This window comes from Nannospalax galili, unplaced genomic scaffold (genome assembly GCF_000622305.1).
Source record: "Nannospalax galili isolate Female #2095 unplaced genomic scaffold, S.galili_v1.0 scaffold1382, whole genome shotgun sequence".
NCBI lineage: Eukaryota > Metazoa > Chordata > Mammalia > Rodentia > Spalacidae > Nannospalax > Nannospalax galili.
In genome coordinates this window covers 1,011,280-1,034,937 of record NW_008348397.1, presented here as the reverse complement: position 1 = coordinate 1,034,937, position 23,658 = coordinate 1,011,280, and the positions used below count along the sequence as shown (strand labels likewise).

Here is a 23,658-nt window from a genome sequence, read left to right as displayed (position 1 = left end):
GAGCAAAGAATTGGTAAGTAGATGTAGATTTGGTTAAACAAATAGAAATCAACATAAAAGAAAACTTGTGCTATTGAGTCAGATGTTAGAAGGTATCCAAAGTAGAAAGTTTGACCTATTAAGTAATGTGTCTGTTTTCTACATATATTCCTGCCTTGGTGTTTTTATCTAGAGATTTCTTTGTTAGGAGAAATTTAGTCATGACATGGTAATGTACTGGCAATAGTTTGCTCCTAAAAGGCAATTATATTTCTACTAGGGACAACTATTGGATGGAGATATAATTATAAGCTTATTTTCTTTTAGATTTATTTAGCATACAACAATGTTTTTCCTCTGGATTCTGGCAAGAAAACAAGCCAATTGGAAAAACATCTGGTGTTGGTTGAGTGAAGGAATGGCATAATCTAGTAAAAACTACTTAAAAAACAAAATTTTTTTTTTTTTTTGGTCTTTTTTGAGATAGGGTCTCCCTGTAGCCCCAGCTGGCCTGGCCTGGAACTCACTATGTAGACCAGGGTGGTCTTGAACTTACAGAGATCCCCCTGCCTCTGCCCCCTGAGTGCTGAGATTAAAGGCATGCGTCACCATACCAAGCTAGGAAAAATATTTTTTGAAAATCTTTTGCAGCTTGAACTGTATTTCCTTATGAAAATTCTTAAAGAATTTAAATTTCTCTAAATTTTCCTATTGCCTTAAGATTTAACCTATGCCAAGCTACCTTTGTATGTCACAAATTTTGTTCAAATCTATGAAATTGAGTTTGAGTCATATACTTTTTCAATATAAAACCTGTTTTTGTAGAAGTTACTGTTCACTGACCCGTTAACCTTAAGTTAAACCCTGTGATTTAGTGGCTTAAAAGAATTACTTCACCCTGGAAGTTCTGCTTTTCTTTTTAAAAGGTCATTCACGAAGCTGCAGTTCTCTGGTGATTTGACTGCTTCTGGACTGTGCAATGGGGCCTTTATTAGAATATGAGACTTTGGTGTTGCTGTCAGCAGATTCTCTTTTCCATATAATCTTTTATCATTCAGAAGTTTAGCCTGACTTTTTTGGGGATAGTGGAGTGGGGATTTTTTTTTTTTTTTTTTGAGACAAGGTCTTCAGCTGTCTTAGAACTCACTATATAGATCAAACTGGCCTCTCCTCACAGAGATCCACCTGCCTCTGCCTCTCAAGTGCGATGATTAAGAGTGTGCACCTCCGCACTACCCTAGGCTTTCTTATATGACAGCAGGAATGATTCAAGAAGGTAATGCTGTAATGTTTCTTAAGTTCCTGCCTTGGAAATAATTAATTATTATTCCACACCTTTTATTTCTTTTAAAAAAAATATTTTTATGCTGGGTGTGGTGGCACACGCCTTTAATCCCAGCACTCAGGAGGCAGAGGCAGGCAGATCTCTGTGAGTTCAAGGCCAGCCTGGTCTACATAGTGAGTTCCAGGACAGCTGGGGCTACAGGGAGACCCTGTTTCAAAAAGACCAAAAAAAAAATTTTTTTTTTTAATTTTATGTGTGTGAGTATATTGCCTGCATGGATATTAGTGCACCCATGTTGTACAATGCCAGAAAGAGGTCAGAAGGTGTTGTACTGGAGTTTCGGGGCATGTAGCAGCCTTGTGGGTGCTGGGAATTGAACCTGGATCCTTTGCAAGAGCAGTCAGTGCTCTTAACTACTTAGCCATCTCTCCAGCCCCTTTCTTTTTCATCTTTGTGTATGTGTATGTTGTATCTGTGTGTTGTGTCTGTGTACTGTGGGGGTGGGGGGAGACTCTTGTGAGTCTAAGGCAGCAGGATCATGATTTTGTGACCAGCCTGGGGTATATAGCAATCTCTTGTCAAAGAAAAAAATGAAAAAGAAAAATCTGGGGAATATCTGGGGAAGTGCCTCAATTTATAAGTTGCTTGCTATGCCAAGTATTAAGACCTGAATTAGGTCCCCAGAGCCCAGGTTAAAAAAAAACAGACATGGAAGTGAGTATCTATTATCCCAGCATTGGGGAGAAGGGCACAGGAAGATCTGTTGAGCTCACTGCCCAGCCACTCTAGCTGAGGGTTTTGGTTTTTTTTTTAATGTGTATGAGTGTATTGCCTACATGTAGGTAAGTGCACCTGTGTTATGCAGTGCCCACAGAGGACAGAAGAGGCCATCGGATCCCCTGGAACTGGAGTTACAGACAGTTGTTAGCTGCCATGTGGGTGCTGGGATTTGAACCCAGGTCTTCTGCAAGAACAACCAGTGCTCTTAACTGTTGAGCCATCTCGCCAGCCCCCAAAACTAGGACAGATTTATAAATTGCTTAAACTCTGATGCACGCCCAGCCCACACACAGTGGCAGAATGAAAACTATATTGGCTTTGGGCATTCAAGCACAACCTCTAAGTCTCTTGCCTCTGGGCAGTGCTAATCCTGGAGCAGCTCTAAGAATTCAGGAGTAAAATTTAAAACAAGAATAATGAAAAGTTGATCAGAGACATCATCAACTGTACAATTCCATGGAGATAGACTCTATAGATTCAGTCCACCAAGTCACTAAGCATATAAACGGACAACAAAATTGCCACAGCATTGCAAGTAGGAGCGTAATCAGAATGAGGAGTTGCATTATTTTTATTTATTTATTTTTTATTTTATTTATTATTTTTATTTTATGTGTTTGCATGTATTGCCTGCATGTAGGTAAGTGCACCCGTGTCATGCAATGCCTGAGGGGGTCAGAAGAGGCTGTCTGAGCCCCTGGGACTGGAGTTATGGACAGTTGTTAGCTGCCGTGTGGGTGCTGTATTCAAAACAGGGTCTTCTACAAGAACAACCAGCGCTCTTAACTGCTGAGCCATCTCTCCAGCCTTGGAGTTGCATTATTTAAAATGTTAGGTTTTCAGTACCTAAAAGACATTTAAAGCATGAAAAGAAAATGATTCCTGGCCAGTGAGATGGCCCAGTGAATAAGGCTACCCGTTGCCAAGCCTGAGGACCTAAGTTCAATCACCAGAACTCACATAGTGGAAGGAGAGAATCAGCTCCTAGAGTTTGTAATGTGACCTTCACACACTGTGCCTTAACATGTACATGTCCACACACATACATAAGTAAATAAATAGGTTTAAAAAAATGTACATACGCAAGAAAAAAAAAAAGGAGGCAAGCTAGAAGTATAGCTTAAAGTATATGCCTAGTATGTATGGGGGCCTGGCTTTAAACTCAGGCCACAAAGAAAAAAATGTACTCAATAGAAACTGTCTCTTAGAGGGTCTATGATACTGTACTTAAAAAATATTCCAGAAAGCCGGGGCATGGTTGTGCATGCCTTTAATCCCAGCACTCTGGAGGCAGAGGCAGGAAGATCTCTGTGAGATCAAGGCCAGCCTGATTTACATAGCAAGTTCTAGGCCATCAAGGGCTACAGGGAGAACTTGTCTCAAAAAAAAAAAAAAAGAAAAAAATTTCAAGTTTCCAGCAAACCTAAAAATTTTATAGCCACTTTTGAAAGAGATGTATCTTTGCTCTGGAAACTGTTAATGAATATGTTAAAGCTGTAATGAAATGCTTCTAAAAAAGAGAAAAAAAATCTTTAAAAAAATTCAAGATTCCAAAGCAGCTATTTTCAGTAAGTTCAAAAATAAAGGAAAACAGGTGCAAGTAACTAAAGAAAAATGTGAAAAATATATAGGGCTGAGGTTGTAACTCAGTGTTACAATGTGCACATACAGGGTTTTGGAGTTTTTTTTGGGGGGGTTGGTCTTTTTAAGACAGGGTCTCTCTGTAGCCCCAGCTGTCCTGGAACTCACTTTGTAGACAAGGCTGGCCTTGAACTCACAGAGATCCGCCTACCTCTGCCTCCCAAGTGCTGGGATCAAAGGCGTGTGTTACCACGCCTGGCAAGGTCTTGGAGTTTTAAGACAGGATCTCACTATGTACTTTTGACTGGCCTGGAACTCCCTATGTAGACCAGTCTAGCCTTTGCTTGCCAAGTGCTGAGATTAAAGGCCTGTGCCACTGCATTTGACTAAAAGATATTCTAAAGATGAAAGGTCACTAAAATGGCACAGTAACATAATGAAGATTGCAGGGAGTTTGAACTTTGAATATAGAACAAAAAAATGATGCAAAATGACAAGGCCTCAGATTTGGGGCAGTATCACTTGTATTGACATGTAATGTGGGTATCAAAAGAGAACCAAGCAGTAAATTGAAAAAAATAACTGAAAGTTTTATGACAGTGTTGATCTGTATATCTCAGTGACCTTAAAGTAGAGTAAATACAAAGATTTCTGGAACTGGCTGCATTGTTATCAAAATGTTAAGAGAAAATCTGGAAAACAAGAGAAAAACAATGCATGTGCAAGGAAATAGCAGTATGATTACCAGCTAACTTTTCATCACCAACAGCAGAAGCCAGTTGATATGATGATGCAAGTTTATAATCCCAGCACTTGGGAGGTTGAGGTAGGATCTTGAGCCTGAGGCAAGCAAAACAGTGGAAGCCAGAAAGCAGTTGGATGATACTCAGTATGTTGAAAAATAAATCAGAGCCAGGCATGGTGGGACATAGACCTTTATGCACTCCAGCACTCAGAAGGCAGACATCAGATTAAGGCCAGGCTGGTCTACATAGCAAGTTTCAGGCCAGATAGAGCTACAGGGAGACCCTGTCTGAAAAAAAAGAAAAAGAAAGCAAGACTTCTAGGGACTGCTTAGCTTAGCAGTAAAGCGCTTACCTAGCCTGAACAAGGCTCTGGATTCATTCTCAGCACCACCAGAAAGAAAATAAAAGGGTTTAATTAGGTTTTATGGCAAATGCTAGTGTAGTTCAGAACTATTCAGGAAGCTGAGCTCCTGTGTTTAAAGTAGACCTGGCAACATAGTGAGACCCTGCCTCAAAAAACAAAACCAATACATACCTGTGTGTAACTGACATACTTTAGAAGATAGACAGCCTAAGAAAATGGGAGCATTTATTTGTAAATATGTTAACAAATAAATTCTAGAAGCCAGAAACTACAAAAAACCCTTTGAGTCAATAAAACAACCCACTGGATCTTGGTGGTAGAATGCTTGCCTAGCATGTGTGAGGTTAGGTCCTGGATTCCTTCCTCAGCACTGGATACCATGTTAAAAACATTAGGATAGCTATAATTTAACAATGGAAAACCCCCAGAAAATAACAAATGTAGGCAGGGGTGTAAATGAATATGAACCCTTATCTGTTCCTTATGGGAATACAGATTTGTATAGACACCACAGAAATCACTTTGGTAATTTCCAAAATTTTTGTTGACATACACATGACCATAATTCCATTCCTAGATGAATTAAAAATAGGTTTTCACATAAATATGTGTATAAGAATGTTCATAGCAGTAATAGTCACAAGTAACCAAAAGCTCTGGTAACCTGGGTGACCATTAACATGAATGGATAAGCAAAAGGTGTGGTATTCACAATGGAGTACTATTCATCCATAAAAAGGAATAAAATACCGAGTTCAGTACAGTGTGAATAAACTTCAAAACCATTCTAAGAAGAGATCAATGAGGCATAAAAGGTCATATAATGATTTCTTTATATGAAATATCCAGAATAGGGAAATCCATATAAGGAAAGCAGGTTAGTGGTTATTCTGGTATAAGCAGCAGTAGGGTTCAGGAGTGATTACTTAATGCTACAGAATGTTCTGAAGGGGTGAGAAAGTTTTGAAACTATAGAAAGATGGTAATTGTACAACAGTATGAATGCACTAAGATGCCACTGAATTACATACTTTAAAATGATTTATTTTGTTACATGAATTTCTCCTAAAAACTTATTTTTTCTGTTTTTGTTTTTGTTTTTTTTTTTCTTTGAAACAGGGTCTCACTATATAGTCCTGGTTTGCCTGGAACTTGGTCTGTAGACCAGGCTTGTCATAATCTCACAGAGATTCTCCTGGCCTCTGCTTTCCGAATGCTGGGATCAAAGAGGTGCTACCACACCTGGCCATAAAAACAATTTAAAAAGAATTTTGTAAGTCGGGCGTGGTGGAGCAGAATTTTGTTTAAAAAAAAAAAAAAAGGCCTGGTGTGGTGACACTTTTGTTTAAAATAACATTTTTTATACTTTATTATTTTTATTTTATGTGTATGAGGTATTGCCTGCATGTATGTGAGTACACCTGTGTCATGCAATGCCGTGGAGGTCAGAAGAGGGCTTTGGATGCCCCTGGAACTGGAGTTAATGACAGTTCATAGCCACCATGTGGGTACTGAGAATCGAACCCGGGTCCTCTACAAGAGCAGTCAGTGCTCTTAACCGCTGAGCCATCTCTTCAGCCCCCGTGGTGACACTTTTAATCCCACCACTCACTTTATTATCCATTTCTAAGATTTGTGATAAATTGTGCTCTTTCATACAATTGATATATTTTTATTATGTTTGGAAAGTATAGAAACATATCAAAGGTAGATTTTAAATCTGCTCCAAAAAAAAAAAAAAAAAAAAAAAAAATTAGAGGCAAAATTTTCAAAAAATTCCCTAGAGCAAGCACTGAGACATTTGTTGTTTGCGAATCTGCCTTACATGAACTATTAAAGGTTTTTCAAGCTTAAAGGGTATGGTACCAGATGGTTACTTGTTGAAAATACTGTAAATGTTAATTACAGAGATAAATATAAAAGTCTATAAATATTGTTCTTTTATTATCGTAACTGAATTAAAAGACATTTGCATACTTAAAAGCTGTAGTTTTGGGTTTTTCAGATAAATATGTAATGTATAATAATAGCAAAAAGGAGAAGAGGAAAAGTAGAGTTACAGTTTATTTTATAGGAATTGAATTAGTAGATCTGGCAAATAGAGGTATATAGTAGAATTGCTAGATCAATCATTAGGAAAATAACTTAAAGAAATACATGGGTTTTTTTGCTGGGCATGTTGGTATATACCTTTAAGGTTTAATTCCAGCACTTGGAGGTAGAGGCAGAGGCAGGTGGATCCCTGTGAATTTGAGGTCAACATGATCTACATAGTGAGTTTCGAGCCAACCAGGGCTGCATAATGAGACCTTGTCTCAACAGCAAAAAACATAGGCCATAAGGCTATGTAGAAGAGATACACTTTAAATTCAAAGGCACATGCAGGTTGAAGGTAAAAGGGTGCAAATGTGTACATTAAAGTTGAATATCCCTAGAATAAGATTAGGTATATTCACAGTAGCATTAAAAAGAATAAAACACTTAGAAATAAACATTAAAAACTGTGCAATGAAAAGTCAAAAATTGTTGGGAGAACCTGGGTATGGTGGTGCATGCCTTTAATTCCAGCACTCATGAGGCAGAGGTAGGCAGATCTCTGAGTTCAAGGCTAGCCTGGTCTACATAGTGAACTCCAGGCCAGCTGGGGCTACAGGAAGACCCTGTCTCAAAAATACCAAAAGAAAAAACTAAACCAATAAAACTGAAGGTATCTTAAACAAAGTAACGATCCATGTTAGTAGTTTGGAAAACTTACTAGATTTTTTGTTTTTTGGTTTTTTTGGAAGCAGGGTCTCCTATAGCCCCAGCTGGCCTGGGACTCACTATGAATTCACTATGTAGGCCAGGCTGGCCTTGAACTCACAGAGATCCACCTAACCCTGCCTGAGATTAAAGGTGTGCACCACCATGCCCTGCAAGAAAACATTAGTTTTAAGACAACATTGTCTTCTAAATCTATATATATGGTGCTCTCTGATCACAGTTTTCAGAAGTCATTTTTGCAGAAGTTGACAAGTTGGTCCCCAAATTTATATAGGAATTCAGGGTCCCAGAATAGGGTAAAATAATGTTTCAAATAATATTGGAAAAGAAAAGTGGCCCTTAAAGGTCTTGATTTTAAAACATAGCTACACAGCTACAGTAATCAAAATAATAACTGGCATAAAATGTATAAGCTGGGTGTGGTGGTGCATGCCTTTAATCCCAGTACTCGGGAGGCAGGGGCAGGCGGATCTCTATGAGTTCAAGGCCAGCCTGGTCTACATAGTGAGTTCCAGGACAGCTAGAGCTACAGGGAGACCCTGTCTCAAAGACCCGCCCCCCCCCAAAAAAAATCTATGTGTAGTTGAAAGGAACAATATTGAGAATCCAGGAACAATATTTGGTTCAAGGGCTTCTGATAAAGGTGCCAAGGCAATTCAGTGAGAAAAGACTAGCATTAAATAAATCATGATTGAAACAGTTAGTGTATACACATGCAAGTAGATGAGTGTGGGTTCCCATTTTAACATATATAAAAATTAACTCAAATAAATCATAGAGGGGCTGGATTAAGTGGTTAAGAGCACTGGCTGTTCTTGTAGAAGACGCTGGTTTGAATCCCAGCAACCACATGGCAGCTAACAACCATCTGTAACTCCAGTTTCCAGGGCATCAGACACCGGTGCTCTTCTGTCCTCCCTGGCCACTGCACAACATGGGTGCACTCACACACATGTAGGCATAACATACACATAAAATAAAAATATAAATCAAAAAAATAAATTATAGGCCTATATATAATTGCTAAAACTATAAAATTTGTAGTATAAAGTCTTAAGAGAAAATACTAAGTTTACTAAGCAAAGTGTTCTATCAAGAGCATGAACCCAACAATAACCAAAAGATAGGCAGACATGGTGGCTCATGTCTATAATAGGATACCATTAAGAAGTAGAAGACACAGGCCAGGTATGGTGGTATAGTCCTGTAATCTCAGTACTTGGGAGGAGAGACAAGAGGATCTCTGTTTGAGCTTAAGGCTACCCTGAGCTACATAGGGAGATCCTACCTTAAAAAAACAACAACAAACACTAGTTTTTGAGACCCAGTCTCTCATGGGCTTTCTTGATAAGTACAGCTCTTATCTCATTCAAAAAGCTTTGCAGCAGATGCCATTACAAAGAACCACAACTTGTCAAGGTACAGAGAATAAGTGACTATGGAGTGCCCATCCAGAAATGGGACATCTATAACACCCTACACCTACAGTTCAGGAACATCAAGGAAGGGGAGGCAGAAAGATTGTTGGAGCCAGAGGACCAGGAGGACTGCTTCAAAATAGTGTCTTCCTGGCATGACAGTGATGTTGCACCCATGAGCTCTCAACAACTGTGGTTGCCTGAACAAGACCTGCACAAGCAAGATACCACCAGTCGGCTTTCTAACATGGACTGAGGAAGGGCTCACAAGCCCAAGTCCTAGTTAGGAACTATAAGCAGAGCCATTGAGGGAGAGAGGGTCAGTTTTCTTCAGGTACAAGCCCTATACCCATGTACATATGGGCAACGCTAATTGTACTCAGGATGTGCATGTGTGCGTGCATGCGTGTGTGTAGTGAGTATACACATAGTATATTTGCAAATCAAATGTAATCAAATCATTTGGATAAAGGCTTTTCTTAAATGTACAATAAAAGCACTTAGTATCTCAGTAGCAAGAAGACAACCCAAATTTTAAAAATGTTTTGAATGCGGGGCTGGAGAGTTGGCTTAGTGGTTAAAAACACTGACTGTTCTTGCAGAAGACCTGGGTTTGAATGCCAGCACCCACATGGCAGCTAACAACTGTCTGTAACTCCAGTTCCAGGGGATCCAACAGCCTCTTCTGTCCTCCGTGGGCATTGCACAACATGAGTGCACTTACCTACATGCCAGCATAACACTCATACACATAAAATAAAAATAAATAAAATATTTAAAAAATGTTTTGAATGCATATCAGTAGTTTTGGGAAATTCAGACTGAAAGCAATGACTTCATTGTACAAGCTAAAGAAAAAAGGCAGCAACAAGTGTTTGTTAAAAAATATGGGTAGAGGGTTAGAGAGATGGCTCAGTGATTAAGTGTATTGATTGCTGCCAGGGGTTCGAACCAGCGACCCCCGGGCAGTGATGATTGGGGATGAGTAAGCATGCCGTTCGCCAGCCCACGCCACCCCCAATACCCGGGGATGCTCAGACGCAACGGGGAGTCTAGTCAAGCAGGGACTCATTTATTGCAGGTGTTACAGAGCTTATAAAGGCACCTGGAAATCCCCCCCCCCCCGAGAGTGTATCTTAAGGATGGTCACATGCTGATCATGCACTCCTCAGCAGTGCAGAAGTATTCTTCAGACTTTCAAAGCAAGACAGGCCGCGCCCAGTAACTTCCTTTCAGACCTTTGCATGCAAGGTAGGGCCTTTAGGTCCCCACATATCCCCCTTTTTATTTTTATTTTTAAGGCCTGACTGACTTTATTTCATGGGTTACCCACCTCATAGGCAGCTCTCTGAGGAGAGATGGCTATCTCCTTCCTCTAATCTTATGCATTTTTGCCTGTCTTAGGTTGTGTCACCTCTGACCAAGCCTTGCCTGTCATTGGATCATGCACCTGGCCATGTGCATATCCTGTCTTAGGAGTACTTGTCATGGGACATCTTACCCATCTTTGGCTAAAAATGCATCATGATAAAGGGCAGCCGCATGGGTAATGCCAGCCCATGACAGTCTTAGTCTCTGCCTAACTCAGCCAAGTGTGGGCAACTGGAGGGGGTCCTGGGGGAGTCTGTAATCATGAGGAGGTGGGCCGTGGCAGTTCCAAAGGTCCTATGTTACCGAATTATCTGGTAAAGACACTTAAAGATAAGCATTATCAAGAGAAACAAAGCAAGTCATGGCATAGGACAGTTGAAATACTTTTGAGACCATGTTCCTTTTAGCCAATCAGCCAGTTGTCAAAGAGGCTGACTGGCAATGAAGTCAAGGAACTGGGTAATTTTGTCTCATGAACTATTGTCCATGGACCGTCATGCTAGTCAGTCAGATCCTGGCCTACCCACTTAAGGCTTTTCACAGGCACCCATATGGGGTTTGAATCTCCTGCAGGGTAGACACACCCAAAGCCTTGACCCATGGTTAGCAATGGATCTGGTCCTTTCCATTGCCTGGTGATGGGATCCTTCCATCTTACCCATACCTGAGGTCTCTGCTCCTGTTGTCCCCAATGTTTCTGAAACCGGGATTCCAACTGATTTTTTTGAAAATTAAGAACATTAATAGTGAATAAGGCCATACCAACTGTTGGTGGGGGCTTATTCCCCCTTTTTGTTTTTGTAATTGAATTTTTAGGTTTTGATGGTTGCAAAGCACTGGAGAAAATGAGACTGAGCATGTTTAGACTTCTCTCCTGTATGAGCGGTAGCCCAACAGGCATGTGAGACTGTTTCAATGGACACAAAAGTATACTTGAGCTTTCCAAAAGGAGCATAGTATGTGACATCCGTTTGCCACAAGGAATTTGGCTTGAGTCCCCTGGGGCTCAGCCCTGGCTGTTGCAGAGGTGGGACCTGTACACAATAAGCCATCTTGTCTGCCTCTGCATTGCCTTGGGATAAAAGCCCAGGCAATCCTTGGTTCCCCCTAAGATGCTGTAAGAAAATAGGGGCTTCTCTCTCTTTAAGGAGCGGACGAGTCTGAATACTGTCAGAAAACAATGGCCATGAGTTCCTTCAATTGAGCTGCTTTTTGGTTTCTCCACATCTGCCCCAGTCAGTGAAAACATTGTAGACTTTACTAAGGACTCCCTCAACCCAGGATTTGGTGAGTGCTGCTGCCCCTAGGCTGTAGCACTCGAGGGCGGGGTGGTTCCCTGGCCACCCGGGGAACTGAAGGGGCAGGGCCCCTCCCTGAGCCACCTTCCCCTAGGCCTTTTCAGCTGTCCCAGAGCCGGTTGCAGAGCACCGCCAAAGGTGGTTTTCTTTGTTTTTTGGTTTTTGGTTTTTGGTTTTTAGTTTTTTTGTTTTTTTGTTTTTTAATGCACCCGGCAGCTGCGGCCACCAGTCGCCGGCCAGGGGGCAGTACCCTCACCCGGCTTTCACGCGAGCCCCTGACCCACTCATGCATTAGTTCAAGGTGGGTGGGGTGGGCGGCTTTCGCCCCTGCGCTCTGCTCCACCCGCCCTTCTGCCCAGGAGGCTCTGAAGCTGGCCAGGGCACGCCCGAGGTGCCACTTGTTACTTTGGCTGCTTTTGGTTTCACTTCTGTTGCATTTCTGCCTTCTTCCTCAAACCCTTCCCATGATTCCCATGTATCCCCAGTAAAAACATTAGCCCCAAGTAGCCAGGGAGCCAAATGAATTGCCTCTGTCTAAACCTTTTGAGCTACAGGATCTGACAAATCCAATCCCCTGCTTTTAAGAATATCTCTCAGCACTTTAAGCTTCCTTCCTTCCTTCCTTCCTTCCTTCCTTCCTTCCTCCTTCCTTCCTTCCTTCCCCAATCCGTTTTCCTTCTTTCTTTCTTTCTTTCTTCCTTTTCTTCTTTTCACCTTCCTTCGAGTGCCACACTGGGTGCCAGTTGCCGGGGGTTCGAACCAGCGACCCCCGGCGCAGTGATGATTGGGGATGAGTAAGCACACCGTTCGCCAGCCCACGCCGCCCCCAATACCCGGGGACACTCAGACGCAACAGGGAGTCTATAGAGTCAACCAGTGACTCATTTATTGCAGGTATTACAGAGCTTATAAAGGCACCTGGAAACCCCCCACCCCCGAGAGTGTATCTTAAGGATGGTCACACACTGATCATGCACTCCTCAGCAGTGTGGAAGTATTCTTCAGACTTTCAAAGCAAGCCAGGCTGTGCCCCCAGTAACTTCCTTTCAGACCTATGCAAGGTGGGGCCTTTAGGTCCCCACAGATTGCTCTTACAGAGGACCTGGGTTTAATTCCCAGCACCCACATGGTGGCTAACAACAGTCCATAACTCTGGTTCCAGGGGATCTGATGCTTTCTTCTGACCTCTGCAAGCATTGCATGATACAGGAACACTTATACACATGCAGGCAATACATTCATACACATATAATAAAAATAATAAATTTTAAAAAAAATACAGGTTCCTTGGAGGTTCTCCTACTGGTAGTAGTAGAAAATGCTGTATCTACTTTGAAAAACAGTGGAGCAGTTTTTCAAGTTTGTAACCTAAAGATCTACCCAAGAGAAATAAAAGCATTTCCACCCAGAGACTTGTTTAGGAGTGTGATCATACTTGGAAAAAAATTGGATGCAGTCTAAATATAAGGTAGTAGGTAAATAAACAATGTAGGGTTATTCCCTGCACTGGAATACTAATCAGAGCCAAAAAAAAAAAAAAACCCACAAAACAAAACCCAAACTATTAAAACATGCTGCAATATGGGTGTACCTTAAATACATGAAGATTCTGCCCTCCATCCTTTCTCTCCTCCACCCTCTCTCAATCTCTATCTCTCTGCCCTTCAGACTTTATTTCCTGTATTTATTTATTGTTTTATTGTTTTATGTATATGAGTGTTTTGTCTTGTGGTATGTAAGTGCACCTGTGCCACCACACCCAGCTCCACTTAACATCTTTTTATTGCTTTGTGTTTTGTTTTGTTTTTTGTCTTTTTTGAGACAGAGTCTCCCTGTAGGCCCAGCAGCTGTCCTGGATTCACTGTGTAGACCAGGCTGGCCTTGAACTCATAGAGATATGCCTGCCTCTGCCTCCCGAGTGCTGGGATTAAAGGCAGGTGCCACCATACCAGGCTGTTTTGTATTTTTTTAAAGATTTTATTTATGCCAGGTTTGGTGGTACATGCTTTTAATCCCAGAACTTGGGAGGCAGAGGCAGGTGAATTTCCATGAGTTTCAGGCCAGCTGGGACTACAGGGAGACCCTATCTCAAAGATAAAAAAAAAAAATCTTTAGTGAAGTGTATTTCTTTGTGTCTGTATGTGGGTATGTGCATGTGAGTTCAGGTGCCTGATGATGCCACTAAGAGTATCAGATTGCCTGGAACTGGAGTTTAAGTCATTGTGAAGCACCTGATGTAGGTCCTGAGAACCCAGCTTTTATGTGTATGTGTGTATTGCCTGCATGTAGGTAAGTGTACCTGTGCCATGCAGTGCCAGTGGTGGACAGAAGAGGCTGTCGAATCCCCTGGAATTAGAGTTACGGACAGTTGTTAGCTGCCATGTGGGTGCTGGGGTACGAACCCAAGGTCTTCTGCAAGAACAGTCAGTGTTCTTCACCGCTGATCCATTTCTCCAGCCCCCCTTCACATTATTTTTTAAGACCCAGTCTCTCATTGGCCTGTGGGACCCCTTGATATAGCTAGTGGCCAGTAAGCCCCAGGGATCCTCTTGTCTCTGTCTCCCCAGTGCTGAGATTAGAAGCACATGCCACCACGCCTGGCATTTTTGCATGGGTTCTGGGGGTCAAACTCAGGTCTTCAGGCTTGTGTGGCAAGTACTTGACTGAGCTATCCCCACCACCTTTGTTTTCTTTTTATCTTTTCTTATAAGAAATACATACTTTAAATTTTTACTTATTTACTTTTATGTGTATGAGTGTTTTATCTGCATGTGCATACTTGCACTGATGTCAAGCAGTGCCTGTCAAAGCCAGAAGAGGACGTCGGATCCCCTGGACTAGAGTTAGAGACAGGTGTTAGCTGCCATGTGGTGCTGGGAATTGAACCAGGGTCCCTGGAAGAACAGCTGGTGCTCTTAATGACTGCATCTCTCCAGATCCTCCCCAAAATATTTCTACATTTTAAAATTTTGTGTCTATATAAGGGGGGGGAGTGCTTGTGGAGATCAGAGGACAACTTGTGGGAGTCAGTTCTTTTGACCTTATGGGTTCTGGGCATTGAACTCGGATCACCAAACTTAAAATCAAGTGCCTTTAATCAAAATATGTGAAGTTTAGCTGTAATTAAAAATGGCTTAAAATGATAGAAATCTGGACTTGGATATGTAGTTCCAGTGGTAGAGTTGGGAGCATGTGCAGCGTTCTGGATTCCATTTCCACCACTAACTCTCGTATATTCTGGCAGGCGCTTCTACTGCTGAACTGCCCATGTACTGGCGGTCTCCCATGCGCTCTGCAAGTAGGTTATTGCTAGCTGGTCATTTGCACACTTTTTCTGGTTTCTTGCTTGTCTTTAAACCTTAAATTTCAGGGGTTGAAGAGATGACTCAGCAGTTGAGAGTACTAGCTGCTCTTCCAGAATACTCAGGTTCAGTTCTTAGCTCCAGAGAAGCTGATGTCCTCTTTTGGGCACCAGGGGCCCTTACATACAGGTGGTGCACATACAGACAAGCAGGCACACATACATGCACATAAATAAAAAAATAAATAAAAATTTTAAAACCAAACTTTTCAACTTCATCATACAGGATAAGTCCTGACCATCTTGACATCATTGACACTTGTAGCCTAGGCCTTAAACTGGGAATCCTCCTACCTTAGCCTTCAGAATAACTAGGATTACAGTCCTGTGCCACTCTAGGCCTGACTTCAATAGCATTTAATTGTGTGGTGGTCAGAACACAACTGTGGGGAATTGGTTTTCTCCTTTCATTGTGTAGGCCTTGGAAATTGTACTCAGGTTGGCAGGCATGCTGGTGGGCGTCTTGCCTAGCTGAGTTATCTTGCTGGTCCATCTCCTCTTTTTTTCTAATTAACTTCTGATCTTTCTTATATGTGTGTGTGTTGGGGTGGATACACGTGTGTGGGTGTGGAGACCCAGTATTGACATCAGGGGTCTTCTTGATCACTCTGTTCTTATTCATTGAGGCAGGATCTCATCTGAACCCGGATAGTATGGACTGGTCTAGCTAGCCTGTTTGGTCCAAGGATCCCCTGTCTCAGCCTTCTAAGCACTGGAATTACTGGAGAGCTGCCATGCCTCCTGGAATTTATGTGAGGTCTGAGGATGGCAAGGCTTTATACACTGAGTCATCTCCCTAGCCTGACCTTCCTTTAAGACCCAATTCAGGAAATGGCTTAGGTCTGTAATTCCAACACTGGAGAATCTGAAACAGGATGATCATTCATGAGTTTGAGGTCTGTCTGGGTTACATAGTTTGTTGTAGACCAGCTGGGCTATAGAGTAAGAACCTATCTCAAAAATAAATAAATAAATAAAAATGAGACCCAACTTAGATGTACTTGAAGATAGAATTAGTTGTTCATCCTTTGTTCTTACATGCATCTTCTTAACCTATCTCTAATGAGCAAATGATTTGCTTATATCTGATTTCTTCATTGTAAAGAAAGAACTATTTTCTTTTAATCTTACTGCCTAGAAAAGTGCCTGAAATTACAGTATTCAGTATTGTTCATTACATGAATACTTTTTTCTTTTGGGGGAAAGGATTTTTAAAAAATATTTTATTTTTATTTTATGTTTATAAGTGTATTGCCTGCATGTAAGTGCACCTATGCCATGCAGTGCCTGCAGAAGTTAGAAGATGGTGTCGGGTCCCCTGGAACTGGAGTTATAGACAGTTGTTAGCCACCATGTAGGTGCTGGGAATTGAACCCGGGTCCTCTGCAAGAGCAGTCAGTGCCCTTAACCACTGAGCCCTTTCCAGGCCTTAGGACAGGATTTTATATAGTCTAGGCTAGCCTCAAACTGGCTATTCTCCTGCCTTAGACTCCCAGGTGATAGGATTACAGAAGTGTGACAGACTTTGCAGTTGTATAGCAGAGACTAAATGTAAGTCAGTGATTTGTATGTGATGTTTCTACTGTACTGCCAGGCATGATGGCACAGACCTTTAATCCCAGCACTTGGAAGACAAAGACATTCAGATCTTTGTCGTTTTAGTTTTGAGTCTGAGCCCTTAATGGCTGCACCACCTCTCTAACCTGTGAGATGGAGGCCAGCCTGGTCTACATAGCAAGTTCCAGACCAGCTGGGGACTACAGGGAAACCCTGTCTCCAAAAAAAAAATGTTTTTTATATATATATATATATATATATATATATGATGAAATTCACATAAAATCATCTGTTTTAAAGTCAGCGACATTAGTACATTTACAATGCTACAAATTACCACCTCCTTCTAATTCTAAAACATCCTGTCTTCCCCAAACTAAAACTCTACCCTCATTAAGCACTTTAGTTCTTCCCCACCTCCAGACTCAATCCCTGGCAATCACCAATCTGTGTTTTCCCTCTATGGATTTATTCACTCTGGCATTTCATATAGCAGAATCATGCAATAATAAGCCTTTTGTACATGGCTTCTTTCACTTTGTATAATATTTTCAAGATTCTTCTACCTGCTGTGTCAGTGTTTCATCCTTCTTATGACTGAATAAAATCCCACTGTATGTATTAATACCACAGTTTGCTGCTGCACTTATTAGTATAGGTGCTTTTTTTTTTTTTTTTCTTTTTTTAAAAGGGGCTCCCTGTAGCCTCAGCTGGCCTAGAACTCACTATGTAGACCAGGCTGGCCTTGAACTCACAGAGATCCACCTGCCTCTGCCTCCCGAGTGAGTTGCTTGCTTTTTTATACTAAACAAGCTTAGATTCATGATCACCTTTGTGACTAACATGATGGTTAATAGTCATTGTAGGCCAGGTGGCAGAGGCTTGTAGATCTCTGAGTTCAAGACTAGCCAGGACTATGGAGTGATACCCTGTCAAAATAAATAAATAAATAAAATGTAGTAATTGTGAGTAATGTGATTAACTTTAAATGATCACTTTTGCATTAAGAATACTTATGATTAGCCAGGCGTAGTTGACACCTTGCCTTTAATCACAACACTCAGGAGGCAAAGGCAGGAGGATCTCTGTGAGACCAGCCTGGTCTGCATGGTAAGTTCCAGGCCAGCTAGGGAGGATTCCCCCAACCTCCACTGGTCTCGCTATGGAGACCAGGCTGATCTCCAATTCACAGAGATCTACCTGCATCTGCCTCCCCAGTGCTGGGATTAAAGGTGTGTGTCACCCCTGCCCTGCCCTATTATTTTTTGTTTTATGTATATGCTTGTATTGCCTGCATGTAGGTAAGTGCACCTGTGTCAAGCAGTGCCCAAGGAGGACAGAAGAGACTGTCAGATCCCCTAGAACTGGAGTTACAGTTGTTAGCTTCCATGTGGGTGCTGGGGTACGAACCCAGATCTTCTTCAAGAACAGTGTTCTTAACTGCTGAACCATCTCCCCAGCTCTGAGAGTTGTAATTTTTTTAAAGACAGGATCTTGTTTGTTTTAAATAATAAAGATTCTAGGTTTAGTAGAGCTATGTGCTGAGGATTTCATGTAACCTGAAACTGGGTTAGGAGATCCAACAGTAACTTAAGAACAAAGGAAATTCCTTACTTTTATATGCTTTAGAAGAAAGAGGCCTCCTCTGAGTTTAGATTGTAGGGGATTTCTGAATTTAGAGGGGAGGAGTCTCTGAATTTAGTGGAGTAGTGAAGGTAGGAAATTGTGAGGTTGATCCTGTTGTCCCACCCTACCTTTGAGGCTGCTACCTCTGACTTTTTACTTGACTTTCTGAAATCAAATTCAGTTCCTCTGTCTTGGGAGGCTAGCCTTTCACTCTTTGAGCCATTTCCCCAGTCCTTCCTGTATTTTTATAGGTCTGGGCACGTGTGTGTGCAGAAGGTCAGAGGACTAGGTTCAGGAGGACAACATTCAGGGTCAGCTCTCCTTCTGCCCTGTGGGTTTCAGGGACTGAACTCAAGCTTGACAACAGGCAACTTTCTGCGAGTCAAGTCCCTGGCTCTTCACTATACTTTTCTTTAATCTTTCTCCTAAGAGAATTGCCTCCAAACTGTTGTATGAACATGATAAAATGTTTACTAAAACCTGATACAATAATTTTTTTTAACAGATGTTCTCAAACAGTGATGAAGCTGTAATCAATAAAAAACTTCCTAAAGAACTCCTATTAAGGTAAGTCTGAATGCCAGTTTTATAGAGTTGTTTTCAGTTGTTTGTTGTATATATGATATTTATATATTTTAAAAGTATAAGCTTGTAGCCGGGTGTGGTGGCGCACGGCCTATAGTCCCAACACTTGGGAGGCAGAGGCAGGAGGATCTCTGTGAGTTCAAGGCCAGCCTGGTCCACATAGTAAGTTCCAGGACAGCTGGGGCTACAAGGAGACCCTGTCTCAAAAAGACCAAAAAATAAATAAAATAGAATAAAACATTACCCATACCAAGGGATTACAATGAAGACTTACTGACCTTTGTTTTTAAAAGTAAAAACACTGAGCCGAGCCGGGCATGTTGGCACACCCCTTTAATCCCCAGCTTGGGAGGTGGAGGGAGATGAATCTTTGTAAATTCAAGGCCAGCCTGGTACCAAGCAAGTTCCAGGCCAGCTGGGGCTTCAGAGAGATTCTGTCTCAGAAAAGACCAAAAAATAAAAATAAAAACACTAGGGCCAGCTAGAGAGAGGCTCCAGTTCCAGTGGTCCAAACTCTCTTCTGGCCTATGTGGGCATTAGATACAATGTGGTATACTTTATATGCACGTAGGCAAAACACACATACACATAAAATGGTTTTTTGGGTTTTTTTTGGAAAAAGTAAAAACGTAGAAGATCCTAGATCCTGGCTCATAGTTAGGATTTGAATTTTTACCTTATTTTTTCTTCGTTCTTGCTGGTTTTTTTTTTTTTTTTGACAGATTCCCACTATATAGACCAGGCTAGCCTTGAACTCAGATCCACCTGCCTCTGCCTCCTGAGTTCAGAGATTAAGGGCCTGTGTTACCACCTGTCCTATCTTAATTTTGGGGTATGTTTTTGTTTTTGTTTGTTTATTTTATTTTTTGTGACCGGGCCTCCTGGAAGCCCCAGCTGGCCTTGATCTCACACCAGTCTGCCCTTCCCTGCCCCCTCCCCCACCTCGAATTAAAGCTGTGTACCACCACACTCAATCCTACCTTTTTTTTTTTTTATCTTTTTTGAGACAGGGTCTCCCTGTAGCCCCAGCTGGCCTGGAACTCACTGTGTAGACCAGGCTGGCCTTGAACTCTGGTCCTGCTGCCTCTGCCTCCTGATTGCTGGGATTAAAGGTCTTGAGTATGCTTAAAACTTCAGTGAAGCCAGTGAGATGGCTCAGTCTGTAAAGGCCCTTGCCACCAGGCCTGATGACCTGAGTTCAGTACTTGGAGCTCACTTGGTAGAAAGAGAGAACTCCTGCAAGTTGTCTCCGACTGCTACTAGACACTGTGAGTCAAACACTTGAACATACTCACAAAATAAATAAATGTAAAATTTTGCCACTGGTGGCATGTGCAAGGCCAGTCTGGTCTATGTGCCAAGGCTACATAGTAAAAACCTGTCTTAAGGGAACAAAATTTAGTTAAAATGTTGCCATCTTTAAAATCATGTGTGTTGTGTTAAGGATTGAACTCATCGCCTGGTATATAAGCAGAAAATAGTCTGCCGTTGACATATACCCCTTACCCAAGAAGTATTGTTTTTGAAAATTATTTTAAATTTTTATTTCATGTGTATGAATGTTTTGCCTACATATATGTATGTGACATTTGTGTCTGGTGCCCTTGGAGGTCAGAGGAGGGCCTCAGATCTCCTGGAACTGGAGTTGTGGATGGTTATAAGCTGCTATATGGGTGCTAGAAATAAACCTGAGCACACTAAGACATTAGTTTTAATGATAGTGCTATTATTTTGGATATTAAATACTGTTGTTTTAAGGTATTTTTATTTTTATTTTTTTGGTTTTTTTGAGACAGGGCCTCCCTGTAGCTCCAGCTGTCCTGGAACTCACTATGTAGACCAGGCTGGCCTCAAACTCACAAAGATCCTCCTGCCTCTGCCTCCCAAGTGCTGGGATTAAAGGCATACACCACCATGCCCAGCCCGTTTGAATTTATATTTTATGTGTATGAGTGTTTTGTCTGTATATATATGTGTACCATGTATGTAATGCCCATGGAGGCTAGAAGAGTTAATAGAGGTGGTTGTTAGCTGCCACATGATGCTGGGAACCTAACTCAGGTCCCCTGCAAGAACAGCCAGTGTTCTTAACCACTGAGCCATCTCTCCAGCCCATATTTTTCTTAATATAATAAAGTTTCAAGAAACAACTAGACTTTGATGACTGGCCTCACTCTGTTGTGGTTTTTATGTTTTCATTGTGAAATCCAAATTCTATGCACTGGGCCAAGCATTATGGTTCATTCCTTTACTCCCAGTACTCAGGGGGGCAGAGGCAAGGGGATCTCTGAGATCAAGGCTGTCCTGGTGTACATAACAAGTTCCAGGCCAGCTGGGGCTACAGGGAGACCCTGTCTCAAAAAAAAAAAAAAAGAAAAAGGAGGAGACCACAAACAGTGGAAAGTAAGAGCCAGAACCAGAGAACATAAATTCTGTCCAAATTTGACTGATCTCTGAACACTATATGCAGGGGCTCTATTCCAAGCAACTAAAGCTAAAAGAATTTAATTTAGCTCATTGTGGTAGTGCACATCTGAAATCTGGAGAAACAGGATGAGAAGGGTCTCCAAGCTTAAGGCTAGTGGTAGCCACTTAATAAGACCCTGTCTGTAAATATACATACATACATACACACACACACACACACACACACACACACACACACATATATATATTTTTTGAGACTGGGTTTCCCTATAGTCCCAGCTGGCCTGTAACTTGATGTATAGGCCAGGCTGGCCTCCATCTAGAGATTAGCCTGCCTCTGCCCCTTGAGCTCTGGGATGCACCAGCATGCCTGGTCTGTGGTCCTCTTCTTTTTCTTAGAGATTTTATTTCTAAATCCCCAAAGCGTCCCTCCACACCCCAGTATAACTTGCTTTCAAGGTAAGAGCCATAAAAACACTTGGAAATTCTTTGTCCTTCCTCTTTATGTATAAGGGATATGAAAATATATGGACTGTGGTATTAGGTGGAGTACGGAGGTATCTTTGACCCATTTCTCCACAGATACCAAGGCAGAGTGTGACTATCTCTTGTCCTCCAAGCTACACATGACTGTTGGTCACTTTTTGTTGTAGAAAGTTTATATTGGACATCCTACATATGAAACCATTAAAAATCAGTCTGAGCTGAATGTGGTAGAATACTTGGTAAGGTACCTGAGTGAGGCAGAAGGAATTAGAATTGAAGATCATCCTTGGTTGCATAGTGAATTCACATGACCAGCCTGGGCTACATAGACTCTTTCTTAAAAAGAAAAAACAAAGCAAAACAAAACTCAGTCTTCAGGTTGAACATTTTCTTGTTTAATAATGCTATTAGTATCTGGCTACCTCAGTCACTAGAGCATGACATAATGAGCTATGTTTAAAAGTTTCTCACACTTGTGCTGGCAAGATGGCTCAGCAATTGCTACAGAGACCTGATGATCTGCATTTGCTCTCCGGAACCCTTGTAAAGGTGAAGGAAAAAACCTCTGCAAAGTGGTTCTCTGCCCTCCATACACAGCAGGCCATGGCCCATCCCCTACCCCACCCTTGTCTTAGACACACAGATAATATTTTTGTGTGAATTAAAGTATAAGTTTTATTGTTTATGTTATTGCTAGTTTAAAACAGAACATCACCCTTTGGATACCTTTTATTGTAGGGACTATTCTTGTTTTTGTTTTTGAGATCAAGTCTCTGTACTGAGGCTGGCCTTCCACTCTTGATCCTTCCGCCTCCATTTACCAAGTGTTGAGATTTACAGGTATATGACAGACACCCTACACAGCCTGTTTGGGGTTTTTTTGGTTTTGGTTTTGGTTTCTGGTTTTTTTTTTTTTTTTTTTTTTTTTTTTTTTTTTTTTGAGACAAGATCTTATTTTGTAGCACACCCTGTCAATACTCCTCCTACCTCAGCCTCCCAAGTGTAGGGCTTACAGGCCTGAGCCACCACACTTGGCTTATTATTAGGGGTATTTTTGTTGTTTTTTTAAATTTTATGTGTATGCATGTATTGCCTGCATGTAGGTAAGTGCACCCGTGTTGTGCAATGCCCACATTGGTCAGAAGAGGCTGTTGGATCCCGTGGGACTGGAGTTCTGGACAGTTGTTAGCTGCCATGGGGGTTCTGGGATTCAAACCCATTGAGCTATCTCTCCAGCCCTGGCTTATTATTAGTTTTGATAACTTGTTTCTTAGATTTTCTATATTGGTATATCACCCATGAAAATAACTCTTTTCCAACTCTTTGAGGTTTTTTTTGTTTGTTTTTGCCTTTTTGAGACCTGGTCTCCCTACAGCTCCAGTTACCCTGAAACTCCCTATATATAACAGGCTGGCCTTGAACTGACAGCCTGCCTCTGCCTCTCAAAGGCATGCGCCTCCACACCTGGCCCAACTTTAAAATTTTTATTTATTTATTTATGAATGAATGAATGAGACAGGGCCTGGAACTCACTGTATAGACCAGGCTGGCCTTAGTCTCACAGAAATCCATCTGCTCTGCATCTCCAGTGCTAGAATTAAAGGCTTGTGCCACTCCACAGCCAGCTGAAATAAATAGAATTTTACTACACCATTTTTTTTTAATTTTTATTTATTTTTATTTTATGTGTATGAGTATATTGCCTACATGTATGTGAGTGCAGCCATGTTGTGCAAAGCCACGGAGGTCAGAAGAGGGCTTCAGATTACCCTGGAACTGGAGTTAAGGACGGTTCGTAGCCGCCATGTGGGTGCTGGGAATCAAATCTGGGTTCTCTGTAAGAGCAGTCAGCGCTCTCAACCTTTGAGGCATCTCTCCAGCCCCCATTTTCTTTTTTAAAAAAATACTTTATTATTTTTATTCTGTGTATATGTGTGTATTGTCTGCATGTAGGTAAGTGCACCTGTGTCGTGCAGTGCCTGTGGAGGACAGAAGATGCTGTCAGATCCCCTGGAACTGGAGTTATGGACA

At 41.6% G+C, this 23,658-nt stretch overlaps 1 protein-coding gene across 2 annotated transcripts in view; it reads left to right on the top strand.

Annotated features, from left to right (window-relative positions):
* Fbxl20 (F-box and leucine rich repeat protein 20) overlaps positions 1 to 23,658 on the top strand; it is a 94,120-nt gene that overhangs the window by 30,627 nt on the left and 39,835 nt on the right. For both annotated transcript variants that reach the window (XM_029569447.1, XM_029569448.1), the window contains exon 2: positions 18,635 to 18,696. In XM_029569447.1, coding sequence (XP_029425307.1) covers positions 18,635 to 18,696 — 62 coding nt within the window. The remainder of the gene's footprint in view (positions 1 to 18,634; positions 18,697 to 23,658) is intronic.